This window comes from Schistocerca nitens, chromosome 11 (genome assembly GCF_023898315.1).
Source record: "Schistocerca nitens isolate TAMUIC-IGC-003100 chromosome 11, iqSchNite1.1, whole genome shotgun sequence".
Classification (NCBI taxonomy): Eukaryota; Metazoa; Arthropoda; class Insecta; order Orthoptera; family Acrididae; genus Schistocerca; species Schistocerca nitens.
In genome coordinates, this window is record NC_064624.1 from 169845620 (window position 1) to 169864801 (window position 19182).

At 35.2% G+C, this 19182-nt stretch overlaps 1 protein-coding gene across 13 annotated transcripts in view; it reads right to left on the reverse strand.

The window, feature by feature from the left end:
• LOC126213498 (putative sodium-dependent multivitamin transporter) overlaps positions 1–19182 on the reverse strand; it is a 1462669-nt gene that overhangs the window by 1068208 nt on the left and 375279 nt on the right. For 8 of the 13 annotated variants that reach the window (XR_007541195.1, XM_049941335.1, XM_049941332.1 and 5 more), the window contains exon 8: positions 18520–18666. The exons of 3 other annotated variants lie outside the window; for them this stretch is intronic. Coding sequence is in view for 8 of the 10 variants with exons in the window: in XM_049941335.1 (XP_049797292.1) it covers positions 18520–18666 (147 nt within the window). In the remaining 2 variants the exon portion in view is untranslated. Of the gene's footprint in view, positions 1–16716; positions 16942–18519; positions 18667–19182 lie in introns of all 13 variants that reach the window. 2 more of the 13 variants (XR_007541197.1, XM_049941329.1) reach the window with 1 other exon arrangement.

A 19182-nucleotide genomic window follows, 5' to 3' on the forward strand; every position in this document is an offset into this window, starting at 1 on the left:
CCAAACAAATAAAGGTGTTAGGTCTAAAGTTATGCTTTCTGATTGTATATTAATTGCTGTTGTAATGATGTTTACTGCACCAAGAATTGATGATACACCTGCTAAGTGTAGTAGAAAAATGGCTAGATCTACAGATGCGCCCCCGTGTGCAATAGATCCTGATAGAGGGGGTAAACTGTTCATTCTGTACCAGCACCATTACCTACTATAGAAGATATAAGAAGAAGGGTTAATGAAGGTGGTAGTAATCAAAAACTTATATTATTTATTCGTGGGAATGCTATATCTGGTGCACCAATTATTAATGGTACAAGTCAATTACCAAATCCACCAATTATAATAGGCATTACTATGAAGAAAATTATTACAAATGCATAGGCTGTAATAATAACATTATAAATGTGGTCATCTCCAATTAGACATTCTGGTTGACCAAGTTCAGCACGAATAAGTATTCTTATTGATGTTCCTATTATTCCTGCCCATGCTCCAAACAGAAGGTATTAAGTACCAATGTCCTTATGGTTTGTTGGGAATATTCATTCTTGCAGTAAGATGGCTGATTTTTAGGTGGTAGAATGTAAATCTACTTATGACATATTTTCTCTCTTACCATACTCTGCTCTTATATTCAGTTATGATTCTAGACTGCAATTCTAGAAGTGTAAAGTTTTACTAAGGCCTAAAAGATTATTCTTTTAATTATAGCTTTGGAGGTTATTAGTTTAATTAACTTAAGTCCTTAGTACAATGACATTAAGGTGGATGTTGAAAGCAATCCTATTGTTGAAATTATTACGGTTATAGGAAGAATAATTATTGATTTTTGATACTTTATCTTTATAGATCATGAATTTTCGGTATATGACATAATTAAGGCTGAGAATCTAATATGTATGTAATAATAAAGTGTAATTATAGTTAATACGACTATAATAGTTATAATAGTTGTTATGTTGTTTTCTATTAATGATTGTATTACAATTCATTTTGGTAGGAATCCAAGAAAAATGGCGGTAAACCACCTGGAGATAGAAGAGATAAGAATATTATGAATTTAATTTCAGTTTTAATGTTTCTAGCTGAATAAATCTGGTTTATAATGAATAGATTTATTTGTTTGAATAATAAAACCATCATAAAATGGTTCAAATGGCTCTGAGCACTATGGGACTTAACTTCTGAGGTCATCAGTCCCGTAGAACTTAGAACTACTTAAACCTAACTAACCTAAGGACATCACACACATCCATGCCTGAGGCAGGATTCAAACCTTCAAGCATAGCGGTTGCGCGGTTCCAGACCGTAGCACCTAGAACCGCTCGGTCACATCGTCCGGCAAACCATGATCAGGGTTAGTAGTGAATAAATAATAAAGTATAGTTCTCAGATGTTCTCTCTGACTGTTAGAGATCTAATTATTCACCCTAAGTGTCTAATTGAAGAATATGCTAGAAGCTGGCGTAGAGATGTTTGATTTAAGCCTCCTATTGCCCCAATAACGATTCTTAAAATGATAATGGTTCAAATAAAGGTTCTTAGTTGAATACAATATGATAGTACTATTATTGGGGCAATTTTTTGTCATATTATTAATGTTAAACAGTTATTTCATCTTGAAGCGCCTATTACTTCTGGAAATAAGTAATGAGAAGGTGCAGCTCCAATCTTTAATAATAATCTAGATCTAATTGTTATTGAGGGGATAAATTCTGTTTCCCATCCTATTGGATACTTTATTTGAATCAACAAAATTGAAAATAATAGTATTGTCGATGCTACTGCCTGGACAATAAAATATTTAATTGATGATTCATTTATCATTATATTTTTGTTTCTCATTAGAAGGAGAATAAATGAAAGTAAGTTGATCTCAAGTCCTATTCAAACCGCAAATCAGGAATTTGATGAAATGGACAGGGTTGTTCCTATCAATAATGTTGATAGGAAGAGAAGTTTTGTAGAGTTGTTGGTCATTAAAAAGGAGAGGATTGATACCTCTATAAATGGGATATGAACCCATTAGCTTGATTAGCTTACCTTTTTACATTTCGGTGTATGATGCACGTTAGTTTTTGATACTAAAGGAGGTAGTTCAATTCTATCTTATGTAATTTGTTTATTGAAGGTAATTTTTATTTACTTAATTTACCCCATCAAGGTAACCCTTTAATTAGGCACTTCGTTTATTTAATATATAATTAAAAGTTTTCTTTTGGAAATTTGGTTGTGTATTGTTTTGGTTATTTCGAATTAATTTGTACCAATTTGGTTATATATATATATATATATATATATATATATATATATATATATATATATATATATATATATATATATATATATATATCAGAAATATGTCTGCTTGTGTCTGTATATGTGTGGATGGATATGTGTGTGTGTATGCGAGTGTATACCTGTCCTTTTTTCCCCCTAAGGTAAGTCTTTCCGCTCCCGGGATTGGAATGACTCCTTACCCTCTCCCTTAAAACCCACATCCTTTCGTCTTTCCCTCTCCTTCCCCTCTTTCCTGATGAGGCAACAGTTTGTTGCGAAAGCTTGAATTTTGTGTGTATGTTTGTGTTTGTTTGTCGACCTGCCAGCACTTTCATTTGGTAAGTCACATCATCTGGAGCAACATATGGTCAAACCCGGTACAACATAACAGGCATGCACGGTGGATACAAGCGGAAACAGATACATACAAGATGATACCACAAATTCTGAAGTGATAATTTTGCAACATGAAGTCAACCAAGCAATTAATTCTACTCACAATTGGAAAGCCCCTGGAAAAGATAAAATAGCAAATTTCTGGCTAAAGAAATTCACCTCAACACATTCACATCTAACTAAATTATTTAACATATCTAAAAACAAAGATGATGTGACTTACCGAAAGAAAGTGCTGGCAGATCGATAGACACACAAACAAACAAACACAAACATACACACAAAATTCAAGCTTTCGCAACAAACTGTTGCCTCATCAGGAAAGAGGGAAGGAGAGGGAAAGACGAAAGGATGTGGGTTTTAAGGGAGAGGGTAAGGAGTCATTCCAATACCGGGAGCGGAAAGACTTACCTTAGGGGGAAAAAAGGACGGGTATACACTCGCGCACACACACACATATCCATCCGCACATACAAAGACACAAGCAGACATATTTAAAGACAAAGAGTTTGGGCAGAGATGTCAGTCGAGGCAGAAGTGAAGAGGCAAAGATGATGTTGAATGACAGGTGAGGTACGAGTGGCGGCAAATTGAAATTAGCAGAGATTGGGGCCTGGTGGGTAATGGGAAGAGAGGATATATTGAAGAGCAAGTTCCCATCTCCGGAGTTCGCATAGGTTGGTGTTGGTGGGAAGTATCCAGATAACCCGGACGGTGTAACACTGTGCCAAGATGTGCTGGCCGTGCACCAAGGCATGTTTAGCACTGTCTGCCTGTGTCCATTCATGCGAATGGACAGTTTGTTGCTGGTCATTCCCACATAGAATGCATCACACTGTAGGCAGGTCAGTTGGTAAATCACGTGGGTGCTTTCACATGTGGCTCTGCCTTTGAACCTTCCGGGTTACAGGACTGGATTAGGTGGTGGTGGGAGGGTGCATGGGACAGGTTTTACACCGGGGGCGGTTACAAGGCTAGGAGCCAGAGGGTAGGGAAGGTGGTTTGGGGATTTCATAGGGATGAACTAACAGGTTACGAAGGTCAGGTGGACGGCGGAAAGACACTCTTGGTGGAGTGGGGAGGATTTCATGAAGGATGGATCTCATTTCAGGGCAGGATTTGAGGAAGTCGTATCCCTGCTGGAGAGCCACATTCAGAGTCTGGTCCAGTCCCGGAAAGTATCCTGTCACAAGTGGGGCACTTTTGTGGTTCTTCTGTGGGGGATTCTGGGTTCAAGGGGATGAGGAAGTGGCTCTGGTTATTTGCTTCTGTACCAGGTCAGGAGGGTAGTTGCGAGATGCGAAAGCTGTTGTCAGGTTGTTGGTGTAATGGTTCAGGGATTCCGGACTGGAGCAGATTCGTTTGCCACGAAGACCTAGGCTGTAGGGAAGGGACCGTTTGATGTGGAATGGGTGGCAGCTGTCATAATGCAGGTACTGTTGCTTGTTGGTGAGTTTGGACATGTGGACGGACATGTGAAGCTGGCCATTGGACAGGTGGAGGTCAACGTCAAGGAAAGTGGCATGGGATTTGGAGTAGGGCCAGGTGAATCTGATGGAACCAAAGGAGTTGAGGTTGGAGAGGAAATTCTGAAGTTCTTCTTCACTGTGAGTCCAGATCATGAAGATGTCATCAATAAATCTGTACCAAACTTTGGGTTGGCAGGCTTGGGTAACCAAGAAGGCTTCCTCTAAGCGACCCATGAATAGGTTGGCGTACGAGGGGGCCATCCTGGTACCCATGGCTGTTCCCTTTAATTGTTGGTATGTCTGGCCTTCAAAAGTGAAGAAGTTGTGGGTCAGGATGAAGCTGGCTAAGGTGATGAGGAAAGAGGTTTTAGGTAGGGTGGCAGGTGATCGGCGTGAAAGGAAGTGCTCCATCACAGCGAGGCCCTGGACGTGCGGAATATTTGTGTATAAGGAAGTGGCATCAATGGTTACAAGGATGGTTTCCGGGGGTAACAGATTGGGTAAGGATTCCAGGCGTTCAAGAAAGTGGTTGGTGTCTTTGATGAAGGATGGGAGACTGCATGTAATGGGTTGAAGGTGTTGGTCTACGTAGGCAGAGATACGTTCTGTGGGGGCTTGGTAACCAGCTACAATGGGGCGGCCGGGATGATTGGGTTTGTGGATTTTAGGAAGAAGGTAGAAGGTAGGGGTGCGGGGTGTCTGAGGGGTCAGGAGGTTGATGGAGTCAGGTGAAAGGTTTTGCAGGGGGCCTAAGGTTCTGAGGATTACTTGAAACTCCGCCTGGACATCGGGAATGGTGTTAGCTTGGCAAACTTTGTATGTGGTGTTGTCTGAAAGCTGACGCCGTCCCTCAGCCACATACTCCCGACGATCAAGTACCACGGTCGTGGAGCCCTTGTCCGCCGGAAGAATGACGATGGATCGGTCAGCCTTCAGATCATGGATAGCCTGGGCTTCAGCAGTGGTGATGTTGGGAGTAGGATCAAGGTTTTTTAAGATGGATTGAGATGCAAGGCTGGAAGTCAGAAATTCCTGGAAGGTTTGGAGAGGGTGATTTTGAGGAAGAGGAGGTAGGTCCCGCTGCGACGGAGGACGGAACTGTTCCAGGCAGGGTTCAATTTGGATGGTGTCTTGGGGAGTTGGATCATTAGGAGTAGGATTAGGATCATTTTTCTTCGTGGCAAAGTGACAAACATACACACAAAATTCAAGCTTTCACAACAAACAGTTGCCTCATCAGGAAAGAGGGAAGGAGAGGGAAAGACGAAAGGATGTGGGTTTTAAGTGAGAGGGTAAGGGGTCATTCCGATATATATATATATATATATATATATATATATTACATTTTTTAAATTTAAATTCCTATAAGTTTATTTTATTATCATTAAGTGATTATTTTAATAAATTTATTTACCGAGGATTGTAGCTACTTATGTTTTTAGCTTAAAATAAATTATTACATTATAAAATATATAATATGTAAATTAATATTAAATATTATTATAATAAGATATAATGAATGAAATTAATAATATTAAATATAAAATATTATGTTAATGTAAATAATTATATCAATTATAATAATATAATTAATAAATTGTCAATAATTAGATTAGTCAACGAACTAATATTTAAGTTAACTTAATATAATTTTTATTAATAACATATAACATTAATTTACATAATTGTTTCTAATATATTTATTATATTATTTAATCTTTCTTTATTATTGGTGAAAAGAAAGATTAAATAAGAAAGAATACAATACATTAGTAAACGTGTTCCATATATATCTTTATTTATATACAATAGAGAAGTTGTGGTCACAAAGGGGATCTGCTTATTTTTTTTTCCTAATATTTCTAATCTTTTTCTTACATATTTGTATCTTTAATTTTTTCCTATTTTGGTTAATTTTTAAATTTATTATTTTTTGTTCCTAAAAGTTTTATTCTTGCTTGTTTATTCACGTTTTCTTTGTATTATATGTTAGTTTTGTTAAACTAAAAGTTCTTTTTGCAGTATTTTGATTTAATTATCAAGTGATTTTGGATTTAGCAATTGATTTAGTATCGGCATAATTCGTGCCAGCAGCCACAGTTATATGATTGATACAAGTGAATATTACTGGTTAGAACAGTTGCTTGTATTATTAGGGCTAAAATATAAATTTGTAAAGTGAAAAGTTAAAAATTTATTTGTAGCTCTTTTTATAAATCTGTGAAATTTAAATAATAAACTACGATTAGATACCCTATTATTTTAAATGTTAATTGTATTTACCAGGGTACTATTAGTTAAGGTCTTTAAATCCAAAGAATTTGGCGGTATCTCATTCCATTCAGAGGAACCTACCCCGTGATTGATAATACATGATTTACTCTACTCAGTTTATTTGTTTGTATATCTCCGTTATCAGAGAATCTTTTTAGAGCTATAATTATCAAGATTTATAATTATTAAATATTTCAGGTCAAGGTGCAGCTTGTAGTTAAGAGGAGGTGGGTTACAATAGACTTTTGTTTATAACGGATTTGATGGTAAAATACTGTTAATGAAGGTGGATTTGATAGTAATTTAATTTATTTAATTTAACTGATATTGGCTCTGAGCTGTGTACACATCGCCTGTCGCTCTCATTATTGATTATTCTACTTTGATTATTTTAAAATAGCTTCAATTTAGATGAGATAAGTCGTAACATAGTAGATGTACTGGAAAGTGTATCTAGGAAGAGGTTCAAGATATAACTCATCAGTAAAGTGTTTCACTTACACTGAAAATTTTTCTGTGCAAACCAGGATATCTTGATTATTTTTTTTATTATATTTATTTTTTGTTTCTTTATTTAATATAAATAATTTTGTTGGATTTTGTCTTAGTATATTTTATAGAATTGATTTTTTAAATTATAGTGTATTGGTAATGTAAATGTTTTATGAAATATTATTTTAAATTTTTAAAGTAGATTTTATGTACTGTACCTTTTGTATCAGGATTTATCAAAATTTTAGTATTTATTTTACTTGTCTCATTTTTGGATTTATTTATAAATAATTTATAGTTAATGTATCATAATTATTATTAAATTATTTATAGAAATTAGATGTTAATCGTTTCCTAAGATATCTAGTTTCTTAAGAAAAAATTTAATTTTTTTAAGTTAGTTGTGTTTATTTAATTTTTTAAGTATAAATATTAACTTATTTATCCTTTAAGGGATAAGCTTTGAAGTTATTAACCTATAATTTGTTTTTGAAAATATAATAGTAAGCTTTAAACCATATATGTTTGAGATTACGTTTTAGTTCATTATTTTATATTTTGATTTAATAACTATTTTAGGTTTTTTATTAAGATTGTTGATTTAATTTTAAAATCTTTGTAATAATGACAGAATTAGTATATTTATTTGTATAAAATTTTTGCATTGTAAATTTATTATAAGGAACTAAGTAAAATTGATTGCCACCTGTTTATCAAAAACATGTCCTCTTGAAATTCTTTGTGGTCTGGCCTGCTCACTGAGCAGATTTTTAAAGAGCCGCGGTATTTTGACCGTGCAAAGGTAGCATAATCATTAGTCTCTTAATTAGTGGCTGGAATGAATGGCTTGACAAGAAATCAACTGTCTCTTAATAAATTTTTGAATTTCATTTTCGAGTCAAAAGGCTTAAATTCTTCTTTAGGACAAGAAGACCCCATAGAGGTTATCATTTTACTTTTATATTGTTTTTTGTTTGTCTTTCTACATTTAATGATGATGTTTTGTTGGGGTGACATGAAGAATAAATAAACTCTTCATTATCATATCATTGATTAATGTTTGTTGTTTTGATCCATAATTTATGATCTTAAGATCAAGTTACCTTAGGGCTAACAGCGTAATTGTTTTTGAGAGCTCATATTGACAAAGTAGATTGCGACATCGATGTTGGATTAAGAAAAATTTTGGTTGCAGGAGCCCAGTGATTAGGTCTGTTCAACCCTTAAATTCTTACTGTGCTTCCAAGATGGCCGCCGAGTAAGTAACGCCAGAAACCATTTCTAGAAAGTTAAGTGATTTAGACAGGAATATAATTTAGTTTAATGCCGACAACAAATTAAATAAGTGCATTAGTGTATCGTTTAGTCTTGCCGTTATAGGTTTGACTTTTCTTTGCGTATTTTTTCAGAAAACACGAAAAGATCGTATCTTCGTGAAGTCGCGCTTAGGCTTAAATTTTGTAAACGTGTTTGTTTCTTGTTTCACGGTAATTTAACTAGTTTCTCGGTAACAAATAAGTAAACTACCGTAAATAGCGTATAACTTCATTGTTTTAATACAGATTTCAGAAAAACAGCGTAACTTTATATTAGAAACTTGCTTATATACATTTGTTTATAGGCCTATTTCTCGTAACGTTTTTGGAGAATCAAAGTTAAAGTATCTCGTTTAATTGTCCTTTTTTTCATTCCATCGAGTGAAATATATAATAAATAGCATATACCTTCATTGTTTTAATACAGATCTCAGAAAAACAGCGGAATTTTAAATCAGAAACTTGCTTATATACATTTGTGAATAGGCTTAATTCTTGTAACGTCTATTTTGATTTTCGGTAATTTAATTGATTTATTCTAGCTAAAGTATTATTTTTGCCATGAGTGAGAAGTGCCTGACTTGCCGTAGAATTGTTAGTTCCGGGGTTTGGTGTGATGGATGTAGTAGTTTTTTTCACTGGGGGGGACTGCATTGGCGTGGGTGTTGGGAAAGTGGATCAGGCTCATCACTGGTTATGTAGGATTTGCAGCAGAGATAGGAAGATAGTGGAACAGGAGGGGAAAATTGCTGCCCTTCAGGCTGAGCTAGATCAGGCTAGGGATGATTTGGACAGGTTAAGGAGGGAGAAGGGCAAGGAGAGGTGGGAAGTGGCAACAGGTAGCAGAAGGAACAGGCCTAGAACTAAGTCTGACAGTTTTGTGGTGAATGTCAAAAATAAGTTTGACCTGTTGCTTCAGTTAGAAACTGATGAGCCTCAAGCAGAGGTAGGTGTAGACAGGACACAACAAACTTTCAATAGGAAATTGAAAAAGAATGTAGGAAAGTCATCGAAAAGGAAGAAAGTTTTGTTGTTAGACAGTTCTCATGCCAGAGGTGTAGGCCAACTTCTGCAGGAGGAATTAGGACCAGAATACCAGGTCACAAATTTTTTCAAACCAAGTGCTAGTCTGGATCAGGTGACAGAGGATTTAGGTTCACTCTGTAAATGATTTACCAGGGAAGACACCGTGGTTATTGTGGGAGGGCCAAGGAACAGCATCGACAGAGATCCTGGGTACAGTACAGAGTGTGACCTGGTAAAGATTGCGTCGGCATCGAGACACACCAATGTTGAGTTTGTATCTGTCCTGAGACGCCATGACCAGCCTCATTTGAACTCTTCTGTTGGGAGAGTTAATTTGGAGTTGGCTGCTTGGGTCGGGTGCGGGGGCTCATATTGGTGTGGTTCCTGTTGATTATCTCAGTAGGTGGGACTATACCAGGCACGGCCTACATCTCAACAGGAAAGGGAAGGGGAAACTGGCTGGGGTAATAGCAGGAAATTTAAGGGGAGGAGGCACTGCCATGAATGGTAAAATACCAGTGGTTACAGGTGTTGGAGCAGCACCTTTTTTAGGATAGGTAAGACAGAAAGATGTCAAGTTCTACAAGAGGTCAGGATTGAAACAAATCTTCAGTTTAGGAAAGAAATTAAACAGCACAATTCTAGCACATTGGATAACCGATCACAGCTGTCAATTATAAATTTTCACCAATCACCAGAAATTTTATCTCCACCAAGTTGTATCTCGGTCCTAGGTAATTGCATTGATGAATTAAAGTCACCCAACCCAATTGACATAATCTGCCTCTTTGAACACCATGTGACCACTGGTACAGGAAATAGGCCTAAGCACAATGAGAAACTCAGACAGGAGAGTACTGCAAATGTTAGAATAAGGAAAGGTTCTCATAAAAGTATAATTAAAAATAATGTAAGTATATTTCATCAAAATATTGGGAGTTTAAAGAATAAAGTAGATGAGCTTCTGGTTTGTTTAGAAGATTTAGAAGCTGAGAATGAAATAGATATACTATGCCTGTCTGAGCGTCACATTGTTACTGATATGGATAAGGTAAATGTAGGTGGATATAAGCTCTCTGCACATGTAATGAGAGAAAATATGGAGAAAGGAGGAGTTGCCATATATGTCAAAAGTTATCATTGTGCAAAAAGTATAGAAACAAAAAAGTTTTGTGTGGAGAAACATACAGAAGCATGTGCCTGTGAGCTTAAATTAAATAAAGGCACATTTATAATTGTAACTGTATATAGGTCCCCATCAGGAAATTTTCATCTATTTCTGAAAAATTTGGACTCCTTGTTGTGCTATCTGTCAGACAGGGGGAAGCAAATTATTATTTGTGGGGACTTCAATGTAGATTCTCTGAAAGAGGGTAATAGGAAAAATGACCTTGTAGTATTACTTGGTTCTTTCAATTTGACACCCGTTATTGATCTTCCTACTCGGGTGGTAAAGGATAGCAGCTCACTGATAGATAACTTCTTTATAGACCAAGATAAGTTTAACCAGATAAATGCTCAGCCTGTTGAGAATGGTCTTTCTGATCATGGTGCACAGCTAGTTACAATATATGACATAGCTCCATTCAGCAATACTAAACAGTCCTCCAAAATAGTACGTTCAGTCAACGATTTAACAATTGCAAATTTCAGAGAAAGCTTACAGCAGTTAGACTGGGATGAGGTGTACCGTGAACCTGATGCCAATTTAAAATATAATTTATTTCATGACATTTTTGTAAATGCATTTGAAAACTGCTTCCCCAGGAAAATAGTTAAATATACTCGTAAAAAACCTTGTAACAAACCATGGCTTACTAAGGGTATAAAAATATCTTGTAACCGGAAAAGGGAAATGTATCTGACAGCAAGAAAGAGTAGTGACCCAGAAACTATCAAAAATTATAAAAACTACTGTGTTATATTAAGAAAAGTTATTAAAAAATCCAGGAGTATGTGTATCATGTCTGAAATCAGCAACTCTGATAATAAAATTAAAACAATTTGGAATATTATTAAACGAGAATCAGGTCAACCAAGAGCAGAGGAAGACAGTATTACCATCAAATTGAATGAAAACTTTACGAACAAAAAGTCAGAAGTTGAAAATATTTTTAATAATCATTTTCTAAATGTTGTGGATATAGTAGGATCCAGGTGTTCATTAGAAGATGCTAGGCTGTTAATGGAAGAGGCCATACCTATGCAATTTGATACAATTGAAATCTCACCCACTTCTCCCTCTGAAATTAGGAAAATAATAAACTTGCTTAAAAGCAAAAACTCACATGGAATTGATGGCATTTCCAGCAAAATACTAAAAGCTTGTTCTCAACAGATAAGTAAGATTCTCAGCCACCTGTGTAATAGCTCTCTGGAACAGGGCATTTTTCCTGATAGACTGAAATATGCTATTGTTATACCTTTGCATAAAAAGGGGGATAGATCTGATGTCAACAATTACCGTCCAACCTCCCTTCTAACAGCTTTATCCAAAATTTTTGAGAAAGTAATGTATTCAAGAGTAGCTTCACATATCTGTAAAAATGAAGTACTAACAAAATGTCAGTTTGGTTTCCAGAAAGGTTTTTCAACAGAAAATGCCATATATGCTTTCACCAGTCAAATTTTGAATGATCTGAATAACCGAACACCACCCATTGGGATTTTTTGTGATCTCTCAAAGGCTTTTGATTGTGTAAATCATGAAATTCTGCTAGACAAGCTCAAGTATTGTGGCATGAGTGGGACAGTGCACAAATGGTTTAATTCGTACCTAACTGGAAGAGTGCATAAAGTTGAAATAAGTAGTTCTCATAACATGCAAAGATCAGCACATTCCTCAAACTGGGGAACTATCAAGAATGGGGTTCCACAAGGGTCAGTCTTTGGTCCTTTGTTGTTCTTATATATTAATGACTTGCCATTCTATATTCATGAAGAGGCAAAGTTAGTTCTCTTTGCTGATGATACAAGTTTAGTAATCACACCTGACAAACAAGAATTAACTGATGAAATTGTCAATACTGTCTTTCAGAAAATTACTAAGTGGTTCCTTGTAAACGGACTCTCACTGAATTTTGATAAGACACAGTACATACAGTTCCGTACAGTGAATGGTATGACGCCATTAATAAATATAGACCTTAATCAGAAGCATATAGCTAAGGTAGAATATTCCAAATTTTTACGTGTGTCCATTGATGAGAGATTAAATTGGAAGAAACACATTGATGATCTGCTGAAACGTTTGAGTTCAGCTACTTATGCAATAAGGGTCATTGCAAATTTTGGTGATAAACATCTTAGTAAATTAGCTTACTACGCCTATTTTCACTCATTGCTTTCATATGGCATCATATTTTGGGGTAATTCATCACTGAGGAATAAAGTATTTATTGCACAAAAGTGTGTAATCAGAATAATGGCTGGAGTCCACCCAAGATCATCCTGCAGACATTTATTTAAGGATCTCGGGATATTCACAGTAGCTTCTCAGTATATATACTCTCTTATGAAATTTGTTATTAACAACCAAACCCAATTCAAAAGTAATAGCAGTGTGCTTAACTACAATACTAGGAGAAAGGATGATCTTCACTATTCAAGATTAAATCTAACTTTGGCACAGAAAGGGGTGAATTATACTGGCACTAAAGTCTTTGGTCACTTACCAAATAGTATCAAAAGTCTGACAGATAACCAACAAGTATTTAAGAAGAAATTAAAAGAATTTCTGAATGACAACTCCTTCTACTCCATAGAGGAATTTTTAGATATAAAATAAGAAAAAAAAGAAAAAACACCAAAACAAAAATATTAAAAAAATTTTTTTTTTAAATAAAACAATAAAGAAAAACAAAAAACACAAAAAAATAAAGTTGTTATATTAACTTAAGTATGTTGTTAAATTAACCTAATTATGTCATGTATTGGAAAATTCGACTCGTTCCACATCATTACGAAATATCGTATTCATGATCCATGGAACTAGTATTAATCTAATCTAATCTAATCTAATCTACATGATCTAAGTTCAGACCGGCGTGAGCCAGGTCAGTTTCTATCCCAAGACTATTAATCCATATTAGTACAAAAGGACCATATGGTTAAAATATTTTTGACTATATTGATTAATATTAATTAATTTACTATTTTGACAGATTAATGTGTTGAATTTAGAATTCATTTATGTAGATTTTTTCTACAAATGGTATTGATACTTTATGATTTATTTATGTTATTTTAAATTTTCGTTTATTTGTTATTTGTGTTTCAGTTAGTGTTGCTTTTTTAACTTAATTGGAGCGGTTATATGTTATATTCAGATTTGTAAGGGTCCAAATAAAGTAGGTTTTGTAGGAATCCCACAGCCCTTTAGCGATGCTATTAAGTTTATTTGTAAGGAGCAGCCAATTCCTATTGTATCTAATTATGTACTTTATCATTTTTCTCCTGTTTTTAATTTAATGATTTCTTTGGTTGTTTGAGTAATTTTCCCTTACTTAACTTATATGTGTTCTTTTTCTTATGGATTTTTGTTTTTTTTTTTTTGGTGTTGTACTAGATTAGGTGTTTATACCGTTATAATTGCTGGGTGGTATTCTAATTCAAATTATTCTGTTGCTCAAACAATTTCATATGAAGGTAGTTTAGCTTTGATTTTATTAGCATTAATTATTTTAATTGGTAGTTTTAACATGTTTGATTTTATAAATTATCAGCTTTATTGCTGAATTATTATTATATCTTTTCCCTTAGCTTTAGCTTGTTTTGCTTCTTGTTTGGCCGAAACTAATCATACTCCTTTTGATTTTGCTGAAGGTGAATCTGAGTTAGTTTCGGACTTTAATATTGAATATGGAGCAGGTGGTTTTACTTTAATTTTTTTAGCTGAGTATACTAGAATTGTTTTTATAAGAATATTATTAGCTTTAATTTTTTGGGGGTGATTCTTATTCTTTTATATTTTTTATTAAGCTTGCTATTATATCTTTTGGCTTTATTTGAGTTCGGGGTACCTTACCACAGTTCTGAAACTTGAAAAAGTTTTTTACCTTTATCTTTCAATTTTTTAAATTTTCTTTGTTGGTTTAAAGATTTTATTTATCTCATTTATTTAGTGAAATTTTTTAAGAAAAGTTAAACTTCTAGTTTTATGTTTTCAAAACATATGCTTTTCCTAAGCTAATTAACTTATTTATTCCTTAATTAGCTTATCTCATGCGTTTGCAACATCTACATTAATTAAGAAGTATGTAAAGTAGATGATTGTTAAGATTTGTCCTGTTATGATGTAAGGTTCTTCAACTGGTCATTTACTAATTCAGGTTAATAGACATACAACAGCTACTATAATTCAGAATATAATCTGATTAATAGGATAAAATTGGATACCTCGGAATGGTGTTTTATTATAGAATGGTAAAATTATTAAGATTCTAATTGATAAGAATAGTGCAATAACACCTTCTAAGTTGTCAGGAATTGATCGTAGAATTTCATATGCAAATAGGAAATATCATTCTGGCTGAATATGGACTGGTGTTACTAATGGATTAGCGGGTACAAAATTATCTGGGTCTCCTAGAAGGTAGGGGTTAATTAAACATAATATAATTAATAATGATGTTATTAATACCAATGTGATAGAATCCTTGAAAGTAAAGTATGGGTGAAATGGGATTTTTTTGATATTTCCATTTAGCCCTAATGGGTTATTAGATCCTGTTTGATGAAGGAAGAATAAATGAATTGCTGCCATAGCTGCAATAATAAATGGTAATACAAAATTAAATGTAAAGAATCGATTTAATGTTGCGTTATCAACAGCAAATGATCCTCACACTCATTGAACTAAGTCTGTCCCTAAGTATGGAATTGCTGATAATAAATTAGTAATTACTGTTGCACCTCAAAATGATATTTGACTTCAAGGTAAAACGTATCCTATAAATGCAGTTGCTATAACTAAGAATAGAATTACTGTACCAATTATTCAGGTGTGTATGTATATATAAGATCCATTGTAAATTCCTCATCCTACATGCAAATAAATACAAATAAAGAATATAGAAGCTCCATTTGCATGTAAAGTTCGAATAATTCAACCATTATTTATGTCTCGGCAGATGTGTACTACACTACTGAATACTATTTCAATATTTTATGTATAACGTATAGCTAAAAATAGTCCAGTTACGATTTGAATAACTAAGCATAACCCTAGCAGGGACCCAAAATTTCATCAAATGAAATATTTGTTGGTGCAGGTAAATCAATTAAAGAGTTGCTAATAATTTTAATTAAAGGATGTCTTAATCGTAATCGTTTATTCATTAGTAAGTTATCTTATTTTACGAATAGGCCCCTGGTTAATACTAGTAATTTCAACTACTGCTAATAGTGCTAAAAATAAATAATAATTATTATTGTAATAATGAATGTTGGTCTATTATATAATTTTTCTAAAGATATTGTTATTTCTTGGTAATTGATGAATTATCAATATTTATGGTTCAGTATTTTTGCAGAAGTCTATAAATTTTGTTATGTCTAGTATAATTAATATTGATATAATAAATCCCCATATTGTTAGGGTAATAATTATGGTAATTGATTTAGGTTGAAATATTTCATTTGATGCATTTCTTGTAATATAAATAAATAGGACTAATATACCACCAAGAAATGTTAAGAATAAAATATATGATAGTCAATATCTTTCCATTATTGTTCCTGTTATTAATCAAACTAAGAAAGTTTGGAGGATAATGAAAGTATTATTGATATTGGATGTCTTAATTTAATAAAATTAATATTGCATTTGATAGTGATATAATTATTATTTTAATCATTTCAGGGGTTAGTTTATTTAAAAAATCGGTTTTGGGGACCGATGATGGAAGCTTTCCACCTCTGAAGTTTTAAAAGTGGGGCCTAGACTTATCTCCGGTTTACAAGACTGGCGGTTTTTTTTTTTTTTTATCTATTAAAACTAATGCTTATATTCTCTGTTTTTACTTTTATGTTGGTTTATTTTGCTGGTGTTTCTTCTAAACATAAACATTTATTAATGGTTCTTCTGAGATTGGAGTATATTGTTCTTTCTTTGTTTATATTAATTATTGTTTTTCATATTGAATTTGATTATGATTATTTCTTTCCTGTTATTTTATTATTTTTTTTGTTTTTTCTGTTTTTGAAGGTGCTTTGGGTCTTTCTGTTTTGGTTTCAATAATTCGGTCTCATGGTAATGATTTTTTTAATTCTTTTGGTTTATCCTCATGTTAAAGTATTCTGCTTTACTTCAGTTATTTCATCATAGTGCCAATAACAAGAGATAGGTCAAGAGATCCACCCTGTAGATAAGTGAGTTCACTACCAGTATATCTCGGCACCTGAGTTCTACACACCAGACGTCTCTACAGAGTGTCAAGCGAGGCAGCAGGACGAGGAGTACGTACCGGCTCATTGGCGTGGGGCAGGAACATGCCGAGCGAGAAGAAGCCGAGCACGGGTCCGCCGACAGCGCCGAATATTGTGAGGCTGGCCTGCAGCACGCCACCCAGGAACCGCGCCATGTAGGCCAGTCCCAGAAACAGCAGTCCGAACGCCAGTGCCAGCAGCTTCCCCACAAGTGGCGACCGCGACTCCGCCAGCGGGTGGCCCCGGTACCGCACGTACAGTGGCTGCCGAACACGACAAAACTGCGTCACTGTTTCGTCATGAACGGCAATCGCACAGCTGGCTGGCGACCACATACGCAGAGCCCCTGCACTAACACGGGAACCGATACCTGTCTCCGCAACGTTCCGGCGGTGGTCTCTCGGCAGTCTGCTCACAGTATCGTGACAGTAATCGGTGTTTACACCAGCAGGCCAAAATTGTGAGGCCACTGCCTATTGCCAGATTCAGTGCCGCCTGGTGCACTGTAGGTATGTGATGTGAGAACAAGTGGCTACTAGCACTGTGGAAACTGCACAGTTCATTGGATTTTGGCGTACTACCGTCATTAGCATCTACGGACAGTGGTCGAAGGGTGGTGGAATCGCAAGTCGGTGACAAGGTGTTTCACATCTGTGCCAGTTAACAGAGTGAGGAGGTCGGTGGCTCGCCTGCTCTGTGAAGAAGCACGGATGGTAGTCTTAGCGATATCTGAACGACTTTGCAGCAGTCTCATGGCAACTGAGTAGGAAGTTTAAAAGCAGGTACTAGTTACCGACGAGCAACCTGAAAAAAGTCTAGCAGTTACACTGTGGTTATTTGCAACTTGATACATTTGTGTTTAAAAACTTTTCTATTTCAGTAGCTGCTTTATCTCAGTTTCTGGGGTCTAGAGTGACTTACACAAAGCACTTCTAGTATTTTATTATAGTACGTATAATGATTATAATGTGAAAGTATGATTAATAATGTATGTAAATGTGTCAAATGAGTTAGAAGAGAGATTGCATAATCAATGGAAAAGATTTTTATTTATTCAGGTCTAACATTAAAAACCTCTAAAACGACAGGCATCATCAATTTAATTACAGCTACCATGCTCTTAAGCAAAGAGAATCATAAAATATTTTGTACATTTTTAGTTTAGTCAGCACAATAGACACACATTTATACTTGTTTACTTTTGCAGAAATATATTATGCTTTTCTTTTTTAACAAGAAGAAACATCAAAGCTTGTACTTATTGGCTCCGTTCCCACCTGATAGAAGCCTGTAATGGATTTACCATCATTCTCACATCCCCAGCTGGACCTATAAGAGCTTTGGCAACTATCTACTTATCATATTTCTTTTTGTTTCGCATTTGTGGTGCAGATCGCTTGGCTCCCGGAAGCATATATGATACATATAGTGCTGTATCACCAACATTACTTGTTTTTTTTTTCCCAGACCACTCCATCACTCACTCCAATTCAACCAGTGGAACAAGTGTGAGTGTAAGTAACTGTGAACCAAATGTAATCAAAGGCTGTTCACTTACGTACCATTTACAAAAGACAGAACATTTCTTGGCAGATGCTCATTCTCTTGTATCTTCTCCAGTGCAAACCAGGCTCCAGACAACAAAAATGATTTACAATTCAAAACAAATAAGAAAGTAGGCCCATCCAGTTGATGCATTTAAAAACACACACACACACACACACACACACATATATTGGTGCACAAACACCATACATCAGCTGTTTTTAATACAGGGACATATGACACCTATCCACCCATAGCCCACATATTCCTCTCATCACAGCTGCAGTAGGCCTCACCTTAAAGTAATCCTCCAATGTGACGGCAGCCAGTGAGTTGACGGCCGACGAGACGGTGCTCAGGGAACCACTGAAGATGCCAGCGATGAAGAGGCCCGGCAAGCCCGGCATGCCGCTCATTGTGTCCACCACATACAACGGCATCAGCTGCAAATGAAGTGTTCGTGTCATTCCGAGGGTAGCTGCATTACATCCGGCACATGAGGCCGTGACAGCGATGACTCGGATAAACACAGGATGGACCGACATCTGCCTGATTTCTTGTCAAATACCTCTCAGTTTAGTTACCACAAGTGCAATGTAATTTGTACCAACTTGGAACTTCCTGGCAGACTAAAACTTGGTGCAGACCAGGATTCAAACCTGAAATGTCACCATTCAGTGGAATGCTCTTCCTGGCTGAACTATACTGGTACAGTTGGCTACCCGTCCTCACAGTCTGACAATTGCCAGTACCTCTCCACTACTTTTCAAACTTCACACAAGACTACCAGTACTCCTTGCTCTATCACAAAATTATCTCAAATTACCTTACAAATTATGTAACAAGAACTGAATTTGTTACTGAAACAAAGCATCTAATTTATGTTTGTTCCAGGGAATTAGATACTTATATACCTATTTACTGTGAAAAAATTGGAAAGAAACTTTAATATATTGCTA